Here is a 21,074-nt window from a genome sequence, read left to right as displayed (position 1 = left end):
AATGTGAACTAGTCCCTCCTTGACTCCTGTTTCAGTATACTGATTTTAATATAGGAATGATGCCACCACACCCCTCCATATTTCACAGGGTTACTGTGAAAACCCAAAGTGATAAGTGCCATTTCTTCCCAGCATTCCTATTTATAGGGAAAAATCTGACTAGCATACCCCACCCAAAGGCCGTCCATATTCTGTCTCTGGGTCTGTAGATGGGTAGGGCAGAGAGAGGTTGCAAAAGCCAAATCAAGTACCTAGATTGGCTTGGTTCTGGGGCAAGCAAATAGCTCTTCAGTTTGGTGACTACTGAACCCCTACTGACTGCACTCTCCCCTGCGGGCCACCAACCCCATCCTTTCTCTGCTATGTCAGGGTCCTCACTGGAAACAGATTTCAGCTCACACATCTCTAGATCCGCTCCATCATCCCTCCAGCAGATCTCGTCACTGATTCTGGGGCTCTCTCAAAAGGGCCAAAGACCTTTAGCCTCTGAAACTCATGTCTTTTTCTTCTCATACTTTCACATAGGAGTCTAGAAAGTTCTTTGTTATCACCTTCCTGGGATCCATCATGTGGATAGCCATGTTCTCATACCTTATGGTGTGGTGGGCTCACCAGGTGAGTAAAAGCAGGAACTAAATCCTGTATCAGCGAGTTCAAAGGCCACTTTTTTCCTTCAGGGTGAATTTCCAGTACTTAGGGAATGGTGAGGATCAAGTGCATTTGTAGTTGCTACATTGTTTGTAAAGGCAGCCTTTTTATTCCAGTGAATGTAGTACTTTCCAAGTGTGGCTTTCCTTACATTCACATGCAGCATGACCTAGAAGGCCCTTCACAATCTGCTCATCACCCTATTCCCTGCTTTCTCTGCCATGCATCTCCCACTCTTCTCCACCTGGTGAATTGTACACACTCGTGAGAGCAAGCACAGTTTTGCCCTGTCTCTGGCATTTTAATCCTCTGAGTGCCCATGGCTTTTCTGTTCTACCTGGAGTATTGCACCAGCACAGAGCTGTAATCGTTGTTTATGATCTTTTTTCCATTCATTAGGCTGAGAGTAGGGTCAGTGTTGTACTGCTCATACTTTTCTCTGCAGCTCTTAGTTCCTGGCACATGGCAGGTGTCCATGGTTCTGGAAATGGAAATGTGACATGAACAGATCTTTGGAGGGCAGTTCTTTTAAAAGTAGAGGTACTGTTGTTTGAATGTCAGTGGCAGGTGGTATTATAGATGGACTTTTAGTCCATCTTAGATAAGAGCAGAGTCATTCTCTGAAGCCTTGAGCAGGGGCCCCGTCTCTCCAGCTGTCAGTTCCACCATGACCCTGCCTTACTCAGACCGTGGGAGTGTGCTGAACTCCATGGGAGGTATTGGGTTTGCACAAAATAGTATGTGGAAGAGCCTCAGATTTTCCACTTGCTGTTGCTGTGGTTTCTTATTACTGTTACTGTTTACCAGGTTGGTGAAACAATAGGGATTTCTGAAGAGATTATGGGTTTGACGATCCTGGCAGCAGGCACATCAATTCCTGACCTCATCACCAGTGTGATTGTTGCTCGGAAAGGCCTGGGAGACATGGCCGTGTCAAGCTCTGTGGGCAGTAACATATTTGATATCACCGTGGGGTGAGTGGCAAAGGTGCTTTTTAAGGAATATTAAGACTGGAAAACCTTGTGTTGGCTCTGTTCACTGGTTTTCTGCTTCATTCATTATACATGGAATAAAAGGGCATTTATAGTATTAGTTTCTATAAGGCAACAAAGTATTCTCCCTTCATTAATCACAGACAGATGAGATAATAGAACTAAAATGCTGCCTGCAATGTAACTGACTGGAATTTATAGATGAGTTGAAAAATGAAGTCCATTAAATTCCATTACTAAATACCATCAAATGCTCTGCTCACTGACCTGCAAGGTGGTGGAGGTGGGGTTGGGACAATGACTCAGTCTCACTTCCTGATGTTCTTGTTCCTTTGCATTGGGGTTCCTGCCAGCTCTAAAAGCATTCTGTATAAACAAGCAAATGCTGCATCCTGCTGCACCCATCCCCTTACCTGGCCTATTTTCATTTCCCTAGTCATATCCTGGGCTTGAATGGTGGCTTTGGTTTCATTAATTTGAATTTGTGTGTATGGGTGGGGCTGGGAAAGGGCCTAGGAGAGCCCTGATCCCTAAGTAATTTAAAGGAATGCTATCCTGAGCTGGGCCTTATCATAAAAATTTAGAGATTAGAGTCACACATCAACATATCTGGTTAGTCATACAGAAGTCATTTAGTATGAAGAAAAAACACTCAGACCTAGAAAAGTTCAGTTTTAATCCAGGCTCTCCCAGTTATTAGCTGTGAGCCCAAGGGCATGTAATTGAACTTTCCTGAACCTTGGTATCCTCTTCTGTGAAATGGGGCTAATATTTTCTGCTCTATTTCATAGATTGTGTGTGTGTGTGTGTGTGTGTGTGTGTGTGTGTGTGTGTAAAAATGAGTGCTTTGTAAATTGTAAAATACAGTTTAAGTATATGGGATAATTATGAACATGAAAAATACTCATTGTTTCTTCAATCTCACAGCCTGCCTGTTCCCTGGTTGCTTTTCTCTCTTACCAATGGACTACAGCCTGTTCCAGTCAGCAGCAATGGCTTGTTCTGTGCAATCGTCCTGCTTTTTTTCATGCTCCTGTTTGTGATCTCTTCAATTGCATCATGCAAATGGAGAATGAACAAGATCCTGGGCTTCACAATGTTCCTCCTTTACTTTGTATTCCTGATAATCAGTGTGATGTTAGAAGATCGAATCATATCCTGTCCTGTATCTATCTGAGTCAGTCACTGTTGCTCAAAGTGGACATGGATCAGAAAACCATGCCAGAAGTTACTGTACCTCTTGGTACACTGATGAATGAACATGATCCAGGAGAGGGAACTGAGAGGCTGAGAGCATCTGATGTCAATGTGATACAGGAGTGAAGGTTATCGTTGGAAACACCTGCAGCTCATTGTGGATTAAGAATCTCACTTCTGGGGACGGGGAGTATATGGAGTTCCAACCCTTACTGCCTCAGACAACTGTCACATGGGCCCCAGTAAAAGGACCCTTGGAGCCAGAGGGTTTTCTACATGAGATAACTGGAGGGTTGGGACAGGCACAATAAGACAAGCCACCACGCTCACGTATTCCTGATTATTAAAGGGCTGCTAATCCAAAAGATGCAGATGTGGTCTCTATCTGACCCTCCTGGCTCCTGCCCCAAGCACATGCTGCACTTCACTGTCTCCTCTTTTTCTGTTCAAAACATGAGGTTCAAAACCAGGTTTGTAATCATCACTGGTTCAGATACTGGTGAGTTTTCCTAAGGCTATAGGAAAAATGAAATATAACAGGAATCAATTATCATTAGTAAGACGTGTACCAATATTTTGTAGCTTAAAATGATTACATTAGCTCTTACTGCATTTCAGAAAAGTGAAATTAAAATAAGTAACCCAAGAAATTAAAATTTGTAATTTGCCCTTGGATTGGAAGGCCTGGATATTAGAGAAGGAAAACTACTCTAAGGGCTATTTAAAAATATGTACTTATTAGAAAATCCAAGTTAGTGTGTCTCCATCAAGTGGTCTCCTTGAGGGATTAGACATATAACACAGTGGTTGGTCCTGGCTCTGCCTCTCCAGCATATTCTCACCCAACGTTACAGCTGCTCCTAGTGAGTGAGAAGGTAGAGTTCAGTCAGTAGAGCCAAGTCTGGTTTATAAAGTAAGAGATCCAGTGGGGCAATGCCACTTTTGTATGTTAACCTAGATGGGATTATAAAGCAAGAAGATTGATGTCTTATGTGGCTTACAAGTGGATATTAAGGCAATCACAAAGGAGAAATCCCCAAAAATGCTTAGCACAATGGCAACACAGTTGAGAACAAAAGTATTTCTACTTCCAAGATAGCTAGTGTAAAGGACACTTGTTTTTAGAAAGTGTGTGGTTGTTTAAACATTTCAGGTGGAATTTGAAGTGATTGTATATTAAATACCAATGCTTACTGCTTTTACTAGCATCAAGTTAAGGGATACATGAGAAATGAAACAGTTCTATGTCCCTGGTTTCAGAGCAAAGGGAGCTGAGGGGACTGTAGATTATGACGGTAAATAGAGCTTTATTTACAACATGAGAGAGGATTCACTAAAGACTAGAAGATAGCAGGGCAGATGTCATATGAAAAAAAAAAAATCAAACATTTTGGTGTTGATGGGCTGCGTTCAAAGAAAGTACTTCAGTCCATAATCCATCTTTAGTTTGGGTTAGTTAATTTAATTAAAGGCCTCACTACCCCAGGATTCATGTTCCTTAGAAATGACTTTTATTCAATTTCAATAAATTGTGAGTCCCATTGGTATTTTACAAACATGGTCAGAATGCTTCAGAGAAGACTGATGAAGAATATGGCATCATATTCAAATTCCATATTCTGAAGTTAGTTATCCTCATTCCTGATGCTGCTGCAGTGCCCAGTCTCCACATGCCATGACCTAAGAATAGAAGGGAGATCCCAATGCCAAAACTCTGGCTGCCAACCTGGTTTCAGCAGCCAATTCCAGCTGGCCGCGGGGAATTTCCTCCCCACGGATGGCCAGGGACCTGACGCTCTTCCCCAGAATGACTGAGTGGGGAGTGATGGACAGTGAAATGTTCTGTAATGATAAAGTTGCTTCATGATTAAAGTCAACTCTAATGATCTAACAACCTTTTCCTAATCGGTGTACTGAATTTTTGGCATTCTCTTTGCCTAGAAGGGAAGTTCTGATAACTTTACACTATGATAGAAAGGGTTAAGCATATAAAATGAAAGCTGGGTCTTGATGGGTGAGTAGGAATTCAAGAGGGAAAGGAGAGAAAGATTTCAGGGAGATGGAAAACTTATGTAACTTCTAAAAGATGCTTGGAAGTTAAAATTTTTGTCATATATTTACAGATCTATAATTTATTAAAATTGTGCTGTTTTAGAGATAAAGTACCATCTTAAAATGTCAAGATAATGTTGAGATGGTCCTTTCCTCTGATAGGCAGAACAGATGTGTTATGAAAAGATAGCAGGACAGAATACAGAATAATCTGTATTCTAGATCATTCGTTCAGTCTAGAAAGTCCAAACTGTCTCCACAGGGTGTCTGAATTGGAAGACTGGCTGAACAGATGGTTTCTCCTTCATTCCCCATGAGGTTGCATTTTCTTGATGGACTTAGGCCAAATTTGTAATAATGTGGAACTCATTCTAATTTAACGGTTCTAACTTCTAATTTAAAATTCTACATAGTACCAAAAAAAAGGCTACATTCCAAACTTATGAAAATTGGTATATGTTTAAATTGTTACTATACACTGTGAACAATATATTGCACTCTCATCTGAAAATGTTTCTATCAAATTATAGGCTTGGCCTTTTCTAACACTGTCTATACCATAATTATCATTTATTTAAAGACTAGTGGCCCGGTGCACGAAATTCATGCACATTAAAAGGGGATTAATTAGAGGAAATATTTTAATATTGCTATTTGCCTTTTCTCTATAATAGAAGTGTCAGAGATGAAAGAAAATTAGTAAAATGTATATGAAAATCTTCCTCCTGTCAGAGTCTGGGGTGTGCTGTGGGACCCAGAGTCAAGTCCCTGCCCACCCATGCGCACCTCGAAATCACGCGAGATCCAGACCCAGCTGGCCCCACCCCTGTCAAGCCCCACTGGGCCGGGGGTGCATCCTCAGGTTCCCCATCAAGCCCTGCTGGGCAGGGGGCACAGCCTCAGGTCCCCTGGTGCACCCTCAGGTCCCCCGGCCCGGTGTTGGGGTGGGGGGCACGGCCTGAAGTTTCCGGCCTGGCACTGGGGCAAGGGGCACGCCTTGAGGTCCCCCATCAAGCCCTGCCAGGTGGGGGGTGTGGCCGGAGGTCCCCCGGGCCAGTGCTGGGGTGGGGGGCATGGCCTGAGGTCCCCTTCCCAGCGCCAGGGCAAGGGGCACGGCCTGAGGTTGCCCGGCTGGGTGCCGGGGTGGGGGGAGTGGCCTGAGGTCCCCTGGCCTGGGGCGAAGGGCGTGGCCTGAGGCCCCCTGGCCTGGCACCAGGGCGGGGGGGGCGTGCCTTGAGGTCCCCTGTCAAGCCTCGCTGGGTGGGGGGTGCAGCCTGAGGTCCTCCATCAAGTCCCACTGGGTGGGGGATGCAGCCTCAGGTCCCCACTCCCTGGTCTGGCGCCACACAGCCTCAGGTCCCTGCTGAGATCGTTACAAGAACCCCACCTCCACTGTGGGCGCAGCCATCCTGTTATGGGAACCCCGTCTCCGCTGTGGGCGCAGCCATCTTGTGACAGCGTGAGGGTTAATTTGCATATTACCTCTTTATTTTATAGGATTGAATACCAAAGGCAGCCAGAATTGGAATGTAATATTCTGAGCAAAGCCTGGCAGATAAAAATGAAGAATTGGTCGACCTTATATGTCAAAGAATACCCTTGGTTCTGACCCCTTTTTTGTGGGCAGGTCCTGCTGCAGGTGGGACTGGTCTCTATAAAAGGTGCAGGGAAAGAGCTCATGATCAGGCTATTTCTGGGGGAGGGGGATCACTAGAACCAGCAGGACCCCCTGGCCTAAGGCTGCCCACACACCCAAGGCACTGCTTCTGCTCTTCAGGCCTTCCCTGTGATGAGCAGGTAAAACCTGGAGAATTTCATTTAAAGAAAATTCCATCAGTTGCTCCAGTGGTATATCACAGTTCTATGTTTAAAAAGAAAATCATTAAATACAAAAGGAGGGAGCCATCCAAATGAACAGCAACTGTGGAAAGGGCCACAGAAACTTTGTCAGATGAGTTTGTTACCATCTCAGAGAATAAGCCCAAGCACACAGATTTTTTGAATCAGAGTCAGAAATTCCTATGTGAATTTGTACACTGTTAAATTTGTAAACAAGAATAATTAAGCCAGCAAATGGACTGTGAGGCCAGAGGAAGAGGGTAGTATGAAGGTATTAAAAAGAAGAGACCAAGTACTGAGGATATGAAGGTAAACTGGTATGCAGCTGCTACAGAATTCAATTCTGAAGTAAAACTCAGCCTTATGTCTAAACAGAAAGGGCAGAGAATACAAACTCGAGCACAAAGGTGGGCCAAGTGCAGTCTGCTCTTTCCCTTCCTGCTCTGAGATAAAGTGCCTGAAAGCAGCTTTCAAGGTCTAGAGGGGGAAAGAAAAAAAAAGCTGGCTATCACACTTTACCATACAAATGAGCATTTTCTTACCATATACTTACAAAGTATTTAGAAATTCAACGTAACAGCCTTCTATGTATAGTAGGCTAACAATTGTTAGTTGCACTAAAATATAGTAATTACCAGCATAAAGTAAATTTAGTATTTATCACCTGAAATGCTGAACCAACATTTTTAGGGATCATTTCTCTACATACAAAAATGGAAAGACATATTAGAAAATCCTATCTAATAAAGAGCTAATATGCAAATGGTTGTCACACCCTCGTGCCCTTGCGCCTTTGTGCTGGGGCTGGGGGACCTGAGGTCGCGCCCCCTGCCAGGGCCAGGGAACCGGCGAGCCAGGGGACCTGAGGCTGCATCCCCCACTGGGGCCGGAGAACTGGCAGGCCAGGGGACCTGAGGCCGGGCCGGGGGACTTGAGGCTGCGCCCCCACCCGGTGGGGCTTAACGGGGGACCTGAGGCTGGGCCCCACACCCTGCGGGGCTTGATGGGGGTGGGGCCAGCCAGGTCTGGGTCTCACGCAATTTTGAGACACGCGCATGTGGGCAGGGACTTCACTCTGGGTCTGTGGTGCACCCCAGACTTTGACAGGAGGGGATTTTCATATACATTTTACTAATTTTCTTTCATCTCTGATACTTCTCTTATGGAGAAAGGGCAAATAGCAATATAAAATATTTCCTCTAATTAATTCCCTTTTAATGTGCACGAATTTTGTGCACTGGGCCACTAGTCTTACAATAAAACAGGGTTTTAAAGCAAAAAAAACAACAACCCTCCAATCATAAAAGACAAAAATTAGAATATGAACAAGCTGCACAACAACGCCCTGACAATAGGATGAAAAACTGATTATCTAAATATGATATAAAATACAAATGTGTGACATTCAAAACACAATTGAAAAAAGTAGTAACGTTATACCAGGACATAGAATGATTTATTTGCAACTATTAAACATATAAACAAAACTAAGAGTAAGAAAATTAGAGACAGATAATGTAGCAAAGGGTATTTCTCGCCAACACAACTGGCCATGATTCTCCAAAATGTATGGTCAACAGAGAAAAAACTGAAGGAAAGAATGTATAGTGTTATTTTAAAGGATGATCATATTTTAATTTTGTTTTGAGCAGAGTTTACCACTTCCTTTTCATGGTTCAGAGTATTTTTTAAGACTAAATTTGTGTAAATAATATTCCTTGGGGATTAAAAGTAGGGGAAACAAAACCCAACCAAAAGCAGAAACAAAACTGTGTGTGGGGGGAGGAGATATAAATTACATTCACTTTCCAAATAAGTTTCACCCATGAAGAATGGGCTTTCCCTCACCGTTTTTGGTCAGATTTGAAATAAAAAAACTGTGACTCATACTGTGTTAAAGATAGGTAAACAACAGTGAAAGCTGTTCTTATAAGGGACACAAACCAACCAACAAACAACAACAAAAGCCAGAATAGAACCCCAGGATCCTGTTTGGAGGGATGTTGTGGGCAACGCCAAAAGCCTCATCTATCACATATTTCTCACTAGACAACTTACCGGTGATTTAGAACAGTGGTCGCCAACCGGTGGTCCGCGGACCTGGTGGTCCGTGAGGTCCGAACGGTTGGTGACTGCTAATTTAGAAATCCTGAGACTCAGAATGTGAAGCGTGGATTTGACAGTGAAAGACGAAATGGAGTGGTATTTACAAAGGAGAGCAGACGCATGTGCATAGCACCAGATTTTTCAAGTAAGCACGTTCAGCCCCAAACTAACTGAACTGAAATTTTACATTTTTAAACTCTTCCCATTATTTTCCAGAGTAGAAGAAAGCTGTGAAATGTTTCAGCTTGGTGATATTCACTAACGGTGTGAACTCAAAAGGTGGTTTTCTGTAGCTGAACTGATTCTAAGTCTCAGGACTTCATGACATCTCCAGTCCAAAGGTCCTGGACTCTACTGGCTTTATACATAAATTGGGATCACCCATTTTTTTCTTTGAAATTGGCTAGAGAATTCCTTCCTTAATGATACTGTATGCAAACATACACACAAATTGAAAATCTATAAATAATTCTAACAGCCAAAGAATCCTTTTGATCAGAATTACCCAAAGAAAGTGAAATTAGAAATGATGAGATTCAAAATATATTTTAGAGTCTACTCATGGTGCTTAAATATTCAATTTATTGTCTGATTTCTGGACTTTAAATTCCATAAACTTCAGATCCTGAAGGCTTATTGAAAAAGCCAATTTCCTCAATATGGGAAATTCTCTGACTTTCTTTTAGAGAGTTATTACTTTTCTACTTTTGAAAAAAATTTGAATATGTGTATATAATGTTAACTGAATACTCCAGTAGGCCATATTCCCGATAAATACAGTACAATTTGCATCATACCCAATATTTTAGACATTAAGGTTAAAATCTGGAATAGAGTATATTGTCTGACATATTTCCCAACATAAATATTTATGTAGAGTATTAAAATTTAAACTGATATTTGGCTTTGTAAGCTATTTTCCCTGTGGACTGTGTGTATCTATTAGCAATAGAGAAATTTTGGAATTGTGGTGTGCTGACCCTGATTTTGCAGAAACAGACTTGGAACCTCTGGGGCTCTCCTTCCACAAGGCTCAATGAATCAGTCTGGGCAGTGCACACCCTTGTCATGACTCACTCACTGCAGTCAGGCGTAGGAGTACTAACGTGCAATTCCAGGACAACACAGACACTAGCACTGACAACTTTTTTTAATCATTCCCCCAAGTAATAAAAAAAATATAGATAGATAGATAGATATACATATAGAGATCTGCAGCTGTACTAGTTACTTCAAATAGCAGACAAGGAAAATAAGCACTTAATTGCTTGCTTTACAAGTTTAAGTTCATTTTAAGCTTGCTATATTAAGTTTAAAAATTAAAAAAATATCAACTTACTATAAACAATTTAAAATATGTATAATACAATTTCATGGTCAAAACATTTGACTAGTCTATGAAAACAGGAGATACTACATTAGTTCAAGTTCCATACATGAGTTTTCAATCTGTCTCTTCCAAGAGAAACCATGAAAAGGTTGTTTTATTTTATGGGAACTAATTTTGTTTAGGGATTTCCTCATCACAAAACTAATTGATTGTTACAGGGAAAGTAAAGAAAAAAAAAGAAAGGGGAAACAGAGTGGCTCTCTCCCTATTTGTCACTATTCTCTTCTTAAAATATTCTGTACATAAGCTATATGGACATTCTGAACCATTTACAAATTCATTTTCAAAAATTGAAGAAAAAAAGTTTAGAGTCTAAAAGTGTTATTTTATACACGGACTATACAATACATATTGAAAGTATTCACACACACACACACACACACACACACACACACACACACACACACATCTTAAAGATAAGGTTCTCCAAAGGTTTTTCGACATTCCATCACTCCTGTACTTGGTGGTCTATCACAGTTGTGTGTACTCTTGACTTGACTAGGTGTGAGACGATCATATGCCATCTTGTATTCTTTATCAAATACATCTGAAAAAATTCACAAAGAAACAAAGGCATGAAGAAATTTATATTAGACTTTGACAACAACCAAGTTTTGTAATACTACAGAACTGCAAAATTAAAGACCAAGAAGGAATCTTGAGGTCTTTTCTGACAACTAAAGGACCACAGAATTTCAGAGCTGGAACACGGGGACTTTAGAGTCCACAGTTCTTTAGCTCTTTAGAGTGAGATTACACAGACCAGTGAAATTTAAAGCTTTAAGATACCAACTTTTTAAAATGATTTCCCCCCAAATTTTAAAATTGAGGTAAAATATATATAACATAAAATTTACCATCTTAACCATTTTTAATTGACTTTTTTTTAGGGAGAGGGAGAGGGAAAGAGAGAGAGTTAGGGGAAGGGGAAGTGGGGAGGGGGAGGGGAACATCGATTTGTTGTTCCACTTATTTATGTTGATTCTTGTATGTGCCTTGACCGGGGATTTAACCTCAACCTTGACGTAATGGGACTATGCTCTAACCAACTGAGCTACACAGCCAGGGCTGCCATCTTAACCATTTTCAACTATACAGTTCAGTGGTATTACATACATTCATAATGTGCAATCATTATAATCATCCATCTCCATAACTCTTTTCATCTTATAAAATGGAAACACTACATACATTAAACAATAATTCCCCATTTTCCACTCCTCCAGCTCCTGGCAACTACCATTCTACTTTTGTCTCTATGAATTTGACTACTGTAAGTACTTTATAAATGGACTCATAATAGAATTTGATTTGTTGTGACTGGCTTATGTCGCTTAACATAATGTCCTCAAGGTTCATCCATGTTGTAGCATATGTCAGAATTTCCTTCCTTTTTAAGACTGAATAATATTCCATTGTATGTATATACTACATCTTGTTTATTCACTCATACTTCAATGAACACTTGAGTTGTTTCCACATTTTAGCTATTATGAATAATGCTGCTATGAACATGGGTGCACAAATGTCTCCTTAAGACCCTGCTTTCTTTTTTTAAAAATATATATTTTTATTGATTTCAGAGAGGAAGGGAGAGGGAGAGAGAAATAGAAACATCAATGATGAGAATCATTGATTGGCTGCCTTCTGCATGTCCCCCACTGGGGATCGAGCCCACAACCCGGGCATGTGTCCTTGACTGGAATCGAACCTGGAACCCTTCAGTCCTCAGGCTGATGCTCTATCCACTGAGCCAAACCAGCGAGGGCAAGACCCTGCTTTCAATTCTTTTGGGTATATATCCAGAAGTGGAATTAATGGATCATATGGAAATTCTATTGTTACCTTTATTATTATTATTAACATTAGCAAAATATCAAAGTATCTCATATAAAAAAAAATCAAAGAAAAAAGTATATTATATGAATATAAATTATTAAAAGAAAGACTACCAATATAAAAACTATACTATATTGAAAGTATATACACACACATATATTTTATGATATATAAGTATTACATGTTAAATATTATGCAGAATTACCTATATCAATGTTTTCTCTTCCCAGTGCCACTAGTGAGAGAAATAGTATTTCTCTATATAAACTCCTGGAGGGAAGAATGGAGAAGATATTACTATGCATATAGTTTATTCATTTTCTACAAAAATTTTTATGCTAATATAAGCATGAGATATTCTAACAGATTACTAATATGCCTAGAGGAACAATATGTTCATTTAAGATAATGACTTACCTCTGTCTTTTAAAATGAGGACATTTATTCAGTGTCTCTAAAATCTGACTCATTGGTCCATAGACATCATTCATTTTAATGCTTTTTACCATACTTTTCAATAGTTCCTGGCTAAATGAATTATCACCTTTTTGTAATAAATGGACCATTGGATACTTTTGGGCTGTAAAAGAACCAAAGAGCAGTTGAAGGAAAATGTTCTTTGTAGAAAGGAGAATGTAATTAAGCAGCAACTGATAGCTGGCAAAGAAGTTACAAAGCACTAAAAATAAATTAAGGGCAATAGAAATCTTAAAATGAAGAAAGAAAAAAGAAAATAAAAAAGATAAATAATGATAAAAATAGGTCGAAAGCTTTTTGGCCTCAAAGACAAAACTTAAAAATACTTTTTTCCTTAATATAGCTCCTGGGGGAAGTTCTACATCAGCAGCCCAGATGGAAACAAACAAACAAAAATAAATATAAAGAATTGGGACAAGCAATATGCTAAAAGCAGAACTCTACAAAACATAACCCTTCCAGCACATATACAACACTACTAAAAAAACAAACAAACCCCAAAACAAAAAAATAAATAAACCCTTGACCTCCATAGAAGATAAGCACTAAAAGCATTAAACTTAACACTCACTCTCAAACAAAAGAGTACGATTTTGACCTGTAAGACAAAAAGTAGTATAGTAAAATAAAAGTCAGTTACATTAGTTTAGACTATTTAAAGTAAGTAGAGATTACTCTCATATAAAAAAAAAGCCAGCATTCTATGATAGCACTTACTGTGGGCATTCCAGAGGATGTACAAGGGCTGTCCTGGATCCTGATGTAATTTCATATTGTCCCATAACATTTGTATTAAAACATATTTACTATCTTCAGACATACAATGGCGGGGAATCTGTGTTGAAAAATAAACAAACATTCATTAATGATCCTTACATAATGTTTTGTAAACATCTTATAAATAACCTTATAAATATTTTTTCGGATGTATGTGTGCAAGAGATAAAAAGAACAGAAAATGACTGGTTTGTGTGCATTTTATATTGACTGAAGGAAGATGGGCTGAGTTGAGAATCTAATGATCTCTAAAGTAAAGTGATCTCTGCTCTGAAGCAGATTTTACAAAGTACTGAGACCTGTGAGAAAGGGTAGTATGAAGGGCTAATCTCTACCAGTTTATGACTGAAGGTCCAAACAAAGATAAACCAGGCAGCCCCATTCTACATCAGCCGAAGACCCTAGGCCAGATAACTATGACTGACTTAACCTTTAGACACTCATTCACCATGCACTGAAAATCCAAAATGTGTGCACAGTCATAGATATAAAACACAAGAAAGGAGAATACGAGGTTTCTGAACTCGGAGGCTGTACAGTTTCGTGGTGGTGATAGCATATGAAAAGTAAGAACACTTTTACAGAACAACGTATCAAAACTACAAATGAATATATAACAAAATGACTACCTAAATGTTAAGCAAAAATTCAGAGTAAAGGAATGAAGAGAATGGTAGCACATGACTGCAATATCAATTAGAGAGATCCTCTTAAAGAAGTGTCAGGCTTGTTTTTGAAGGAGGTATGAAACGTGAGTGGGGCCAACTCACAAACTCTTCTCATAAGAGTCATTTACAGTTAATTCTTGAGGCCGTAACTAAAATGCAAGCCCATTTTGTATAAATTTTACAAGAAGGCTAAAAAACATGATTTAGACTGTAAGAAGAAAAATTATTTGTAAACACAATTTGATCAATCTTACTAGTCTAATGATTAAAATGGTTATTAAAAATAGCATAAACATTACTTTTTTGTCATTAGGAATATGCAAACATTACCATGGTGACAATAGCATTGCCTTTTAGTTAATTTTTACTCTCGTACCTTTGAATACTTGTTACAATGCTCAGAAGAAAGAATTAATCCAGGTAAGTTACTGGGCAAGTCAAGACGTCTAAAATACCACACCAGGTTCCAAAAAACAATTGGATGATGATCCACAAAGTCTGCCACTGTTATTGCATGATCACCTTCATTTTCCAATAAGCTTTCAAGTTCCTTCCATACTACTAAAGGACTGAGATATGGGACAGTGATGGGATCTGGACTTGGGAGGTGCCATTCTAATCCTAAAGAATCCTGTTGAATAAATAAAAACCATAAATGGTAAATACAAGATTTATGATATGAAGTCATTAAAAAATTTCCTGTCAGTGTTTTCCATGTAAGTAGAAAGGTACTATAATGGTATCACGGAACAAGAAACTCTCCTTGACAATAATAAAGTTAAAGCTGGCTCTGGCCAGGTGGCTCAGTTGGTTGGGGCATTGTCTGGTACACCAAAAAGGTTGCTAGTTCGATTCCCGGTAGGGGCACATATGGGAGTCAACCCATGGATGTTTCTCTCTTACATTGATGTTTCTCTCTGTCTCCCCCCTCTTCACTCTCTAAAATCAATAAATATATCCTCAGATGAGAATTAAAAAAAATTAAAGCTAATAAGGCTGTTTTGGACAAGGTGAACAAAATCATGTAAATGATTAATGTCCAAATTTTTAAAAACACCAAAATACATACTGTAGCTCCTTGTAAAGTAGTTGGCAGGCTGCCTGTAGGAATTAGCTTCTTCCCTCCAGTGTCTTCCTTATCCAAGGGACCAGAAGTACTGACACTCCGGGTCATTGGAAATATTGGACATTTTGATATAGCTGTTTTTGATCTATCAGCAGGGATCTGAATACTTCGGGCATATGTATTTTCCAGCCGTTTAGATTTGCTTGAGTATTGAAAAAAGAAAAAAGCATATCATTGTCTAGATTTACTTTATTTCTCTAGAAAGACCATATCCTTCTCTTTAGCATCAGTGCTGGACATAGCAAAGTAAATCCAAGGAACTCAGGCTTCAGCTTGGAAAAAGGAATATATTTTTAAGTAGTCTAGTCATGTTAAATTTCCTTTTTATCCAGTGCACTTTAAATATTCAAGAGTCATTTAATTATTCAAAAACAGTTAGTGGACAACTTTTATACAGCAAGAACCACAGCAGGCCCAGATAATATAAAGCAGGGAAAATAAGCATCTATTCTTTCAGCTTGTGGGAAGGGAGATTCCCACCTATTCATAAGCTAGTGGCAGTCAACGTAAGGGCTACAACAGACCTGTAATGAAAGATAGTGCACACACAGATTTGCGATTTTGCTGCCTAAGCATTTAGGATTAAGCAGATCATACCAGCCTGCCAGTATTATGCAGGCATTTTTCTTTTGCACATGCGGCTACCAATATGGCTTCATCTGCCAGCTATCTATATTTGGCACTTCTCCAAAATGAATTTTAAGTGTATTTATATTAGGCTTACTGTATATATCTTAGCTTAATTTTACAGTTCCTTTATCAGCTCCAAATTTTTTTAGATTATTAAATATTCCTAAGTAGAAGATTAAATGTTCCAAAATAGTAGTACGGACTTAATTCCTGAAGAGATAGACACAAGAGAAAGGTGTTCATTATAAACTTCAAGTGTGCTACAAAATTTTTACCTTTAAAATACTAGTAAACATTACATTATATGAATTATGTGATACCATGAGGATTCATAGAGAATAAACTACAACTGTTTAAACATTTAGGTTATTAAGATAATTTTAATATTGTTTTACTTAGAATTTAAGATTATGAATCTATTATACATAGCAACTTAAACCTTAAAATGTTCATCTAATTCTTGTCACTATCAAAAACTTGTATAATATAAATTGTTAACATATAGTTCCACATAATATACTCACCTATTTAAATCAAAATTCCCTTGAACAGAGATAACAGATGTGTCAAGACCAGAAGCTGATGTTGAGATACAAGACTGCCTTCCCTGACTTGAAAAGGATGGAAAATGCATATTTTCTATAGATGGACTTGACTTCAAAAAGTATCTGCAATGTGAATCAAAGGAGCTTATTGAGAAAGGAGAGATTCTAGGAAATGTGACTCTTAAACATGAAGGAAAAAAAAGCATAAATCATTACCTTCCAGGTCGTCTTAAATCTCTTATCTCGATATTCAAAAAGGGCAAGAAAAGATTGCCACAAAACGGGCATGTAGTATTGAGATTTGAATCATCTGCTGTCCAGCCAGCCATGATTTCTTCATCATGGACAAGACAATCACAAGTTCTACACCGAGAGCAACTTGAGATGAGAACCTGAGGGAGAAAACGGCACTGTATAAAGTAAGCTGGTCAGTGCATATTATAAATTAAAAACCAGTTCAATTCATAAATATACTGGGAAACTAAAATTCGGAAGTTACAAACAAAATATGAATTACATTCACTGCATTATATAATATATTTATCTTTAACTATTTCAGCTAAATCTATTCCAAAATTTTTGCCTGAAAAGGAAACTTGCATTTAAGCGAGCATTTTAACCATTATAATTACTAAAAAGCCTGCCATGGAAAAGTAAACCCAAGCATAATTTGTTAGTACCCCAAATCAGTATTTGTAATTACACATTATAGATTTGTGCTACTCAAAGTACAGTCACCGAACAAATGTTAGTCCACAAATTCTTACTGGTTTGTAATAAGATAAGAAATTGAAGGGACGATTTGGAAACCTTTAAAGTAATTTGTCAATGCTGTTACAACTAAGTATGTGATCAAAGTATTTTGCAAGAGTATCAGCCATTACAGACTGGAGATTTAAAACAACAATAACCCCCTGGTCTGTCACTATAGATAGTTGCTGTGGATAAACATAAATACTGTCTTTACATTAATAAAATGTAGAAATTCCTGAAGTCATCAGAAACTTTGTAAATTGCAACATCAGTGCTCATCATTTATTTTCCAACTGCATGCAGATGTATTCTCCCGTTTTATGCAAATGTTTTTGAAAGAAAATTATACCTAAAAATTAGGGGAAAATTTTAAAGGGTAAAAGAGTAACTTTTTCATTGTAAGAAAATGAGATAGACCAGCACATCCAGCAGATAGCTACATCAAACTGATACAAAGAATGAAAAACATGGAGAGGATCCAAGATGGTGGCGTAGGTAAACACCTAAACTGCTGCCTCACACAACAATTTCAAAACTACAACTAAAACACAAAACATCTATCACCCAGAGCCACGGGAAAGCTGGCTGAGTGGAAGTTCTACAACTAGAAGGAAAGAGAAAAGAGCATTGAGACGTGCACAAGCGCTGAAAAGCTGAGGTACGGAGGCGCGCGTTTTGGGCTGGCGGCGGGTGACTGGGAGTGCTGCTTTTTTCAACCCGAAGAGACACAAGCTCCCGATTACTCAGAACTCCAGTTTCTGGGGAGACGCGGGGGACCCAAACTCCCACAGGGAGAAGCTGGACTGTCTGCCATTGGGTCGGAAAGTGAGGGTGGCTTGCTTGCAGGGCTGCGCGCAGGAATAATTGTTTACTGTGCTGGGGCGCGGGGCGCAGGACGCAGGGATGTGGTCAGAGATGCAGAGCCGGCTTACTGGCAGCCATTGCTGTTTGCCACGCCCTAGCCTAGTGATGCTCTGAGACCCCGCCCTGCACAACCTACAAAACCACCCAAGCTCCAAGCAGCGGCTTTAGCATATGAATGGCCTGCCCTATCGCAGCTTAACATAGCAAACTTGCAGCCCGGGTCAGACAGCTCCAAAACCTCCAAACCCCAAGCAAAGAGGAGAAAAACTGTAGTTCTCGCTGTAGCGCCTGCTGGGTGGCCTCAGACAGCAGGTGACCTGCACCCCATTGGAGATCCAGAAGCCAGTGTACCTAGTGGTCAGTGTGAGACACCAGATTTCAACTCCTCACATCCATAAGTGACACATTCAAGAGGCAGACTCAGGGAGCACCAAAGCCCCACTGAAACAAGTCCTGCACCATAAGTGTGTCACCAGTGCAGCAGTTCTTCCATTATAGACACAGCGGGTCCTCACAGCCAATTGGCCTGGAGGTCAATTCCTCCCAGTGAACCAACAGCAATCAAGGCTTAACTACACCAAGACTTTGCACTAAGCCCACAAAGGGGTGTACCAAAGGCATCCACCTCAGGTGATTGGGGAGGCTGAGCTACTGGCCCCTATAGGTCACCTACCACACAAAGCCACTCCATCAACACAGGGAAGCAGCAAAATGCGGAGACAAAGAAACATGTCATGAATGAGAGAAATGGAGGAAAGCAAACTATTGGACGACATAGAGTTCAGAACCACATTTATAAGGTTACTCAAGAATCTTCTAAAAACCGCCGAGAAACTTGATGAGACCTCCGAGGAGCTTAGTGAGATCTTCAAGGACCTTAATGAGAATGCCAAAAAAATGGAAAAGGACCAGTCAGAAATTAAGCATACACTGTCTGAAATAAAAAATATACAGAAATTCAACTATAGATCAAAGGACCCCAAGAATCAAACCAAAGATCTGAAATATGAGGAAACAAAAAACACCCAACTAGAAAAACAAAAAGAAAAAAGAATCCAAAAATATGAAGATAGTGTAAGGAACCTCTGTGACAACTTTAAGCGTACCAACATCAGAATTTTTGGGGTGCCAGAAGAGAGAGAGCAAAATATTGAAAACCTATTGGAAGAAATAATGACTGAAAACTTCCCCTACCTGGTGAAAGAAATAGACTTTCAAGTCCAGAAAGTGCACAGAAGCCCATACAAAAGGAATCCAAAGAGGACCACACCAAGACACATCATAATTAAAATGCCAAGGGCAAAAGACAAAAAGAGAATCTTGAAAGCAGCAAGAGAAAAACGGTTAGTTACCTACAAGGGAGTACCTATAGGACTGTCAGCTGATTTCTCAACAGAAACTATGCAGGCCAGATGGGAGTGGCAAGAAATATTCAAAGTGATGAACAGCAAGAACCTACAACCAAGATTACTCTACCCAGCAAAGCTATCATTCAGAGTTGAAGGTCAGATAAAGAGCTTCACAGACAAGAAAAAGCTAAAGGAGTTCATCACCACCAAACCAGGATTACATGAAATGTTGAAGGGTATTCTTTAAGAAGAGGAAGAAGAAGAAAAAGGTAAAGATAAAAATTATGAACAACAAAATGACATCAAATACATACCTACCAACGAGTGAATCTAAAAATCAAGTGAATAAAAAATCTGAAGAACAGAATGGACTGGTGAATATAATAGAATCAGGGACATAGAAAGGGAGTGGACTGACAATTCAGGGGGAAGGGGGTGTGAGGGGTGTGGGAAGAGATTGGACAAAAATCTTACACCTATGGATGAAGAGAGTGGTGGGGGGGGGGCGGGTAAGGGCATGGGGTGGGGTGGGGTGGGGAATCAGGTGGAGGGGAGCTATGGGGGAAAGAAAAGAGGAACACCTGTAATAATCTGAACAATAAAGATTTATTAAAAAAAAAAAAGAATGAAAAACATGATGGAAAAAGTTGACACAAATGCCACAATGGCTCCCTGTACCTTCATCAAAGAAGTGTGCTCGCACAGCAGACTTGGTTAAGTGTTTAAGATGTAAAATAAAAATTCAAAGAGAACATACATATAACAAGGGATAAATATAAATGCTGAAATGAAAATGCTTTTGTATGTTGATAAATCTCAAAGGAACTTTTCTAAACAGGAAAAATGGTATGACTTCAACAATCTGAAATACTAGATATTTTAAGTTCATTCAGGTGCAACATACATTTTGAAATTTTCAGATACTACATATTTACCATTTTATTACTCTATCCAAGACCATCAATACTTAAGAAATGTAAATTTTATAAAGTAGTACATAAAAATGTTCTTTTGATTAAAATTGTACCTCCATTGCATAGTTCTGGAAGATATTTGTATTACTCGTGTTGCAGGAAGATGCGACCTCTGATTTCCCAGGTAAGGCAAACTTTGACAGGGATCCTATCCATTATTAAAAAACAAAGAGCAAAACCATTAAAATTAATGAGAAAGAATATGAGAATCTTTCACTTTCTTAAATATTGTGATAAAACTCAAACTGTTCTACTCAAAATATTAAAGGTAATTTAAGAAAAACACACAAATAAACAATGAAAAATGTTTTTCAATGCATACATTTTTGTTTCGAGTGTAAACCTAAGGAAATGTGCTCTAATTCCTGATTCTCACATGCTTGGTGTGTTCATCACTCACTATTAAGCACTTTATGTGTACAGAGTAGAAGGCATTCTAGCTGTTTGTAATTACTATTTTGCTGTTTGTGTTTTTCAATGCTTAAAATACAAGAAAATGTTTAGTTCTAAGGTTTAAAAAATATAAAATAGCTAATCTTGTTTCAAATCATGAAAGCCTCTAAAAATTAGGAAAGAGTTTTCAAATATATTCTTAAGAGCAATGGGATATTAATAAGTACTAAAACAACAACAACAAAAACAAAAAGTAAGGGGATTTCTGTGGTCAAATCAATAGTTGACAGTGATTATATCTTTTTAGTAAAACTAGAGGTAATGTATACCTTTTGTTTTTCCCTAGCAGCTATTAAATTTTATGAATGAGCACTGGTATTTTAATATATATAAACGTAAAAAAAAAAAGTAACTACTAGTTTACAAGAAATAGAGAGGACAGGAAAAGTTGTTAA

The 21,074-nt window shown here is 39.0% G+C and overlaps 2 protein-coding genes across 10 annotated transcripts in view; one reads left to right on the top strand and one right to left on the bottom strand.

The window, feature by feature from the left end:
* The window catches only part of SLC24A1 (solute carrier family 24 member 1), a gene marked incomplete at its 5' end in the record, with an annotated part of 31,307 nt that extends 28,109 nt beyond the window's left edge, over positions 1–3,198 (top strand). For 3 of the 4 annotated variants that reach the window (XM_080678650.1, XM_080678648.1, XM_080678647.1), the window contains 3 exons: positions 526–615; positions 1,456–1,622; positions 2,568–3,198. In XM_080678650.1, the coding sequence (XP_080534776.1) occupies positions 526–615; positions 1,456–1,622; positions 2,568–2,817 (507 nt within the window). In that variant the 3' untranslated portion in view covers positions 2,818–3,198. The remainder of the gene's footprint in view (positions 1–525; positions 616–1,455; positions 1,623–2,567) is intronic. The other variant, XM_080678649.1, reaches the window with a different exon arrangement.
* Positions 3,199–9,969: 6,771 nt separating this feature from the next.
* DENND4A (DENN domain containing 4A) overlaps positions 9,970–21,074 on the bottom strand; it is a 129,907-nt gene continuing 118,802 nt past the window's right edge. For 3 of the 6 annotated variants that reach the window (XM_080687107.1, XM_080687108.1, XM_080687111.1), the window contains 10 exons: positions 20,280–20,374; positions 16,503–16,678; positions 16,266–16,409; positions 15,055–15,253; positions 14,362–14,616; positions 13,258–13,375; positions 13,112–13,138; positions 12,481–12,643; positions 12,269–12,333; positions 9,970–10,771 (listed from right to left, as the gene is read on the bottom strand). In XM_080687107.1, coding sequence (XP_080543233.1) covers positions 10,635–10,771; positions 12,269–12,333; positions 12,481–12,643; positions 13,112–13,138; positions 13,258–13,375; positions 14,362–14,616; positions 15,055–15,253; positions 16,266–16,409; positions 16,503–16,678; positions 20,280–20,374 — 1,379 coding nt within the window. In that variant the 3' untranslated portion in view covers positions 9,970–10,634. The remainder of the gene's footprint in view (positions 10,772–12,268; positions 12,334–12,480; positions 12,644–13,111; positions 13,139–13,257; positions 13,376–14,361; positions 14,617–15,054; positions 15,254–16,265; positions 16,410–16,502; positions 16,679–20,279; positions 20,375–21,074) is intronic. The other 3 variants (XM_080687109.1, XM_080687110.1, XM_080687112.1) reach the window with 1 other exon arrangement.

This window comes from Plecotus auritus (assembly GCF_963455305.1).
Source record: "Plecotus auritus genome assembly, chromosome: 1".
Classification (NCBI taxonomy): Eukaryota; Metazoa; Chordata; class Mammalia; order Chiroptera; family Vespertilionidae; genus Plecotus; species Plecotus auritus.
Note: the sequence above shows the minus strand (reverse complement) of the source record. Positions and strands in the feature narration are given on the sequence as shown.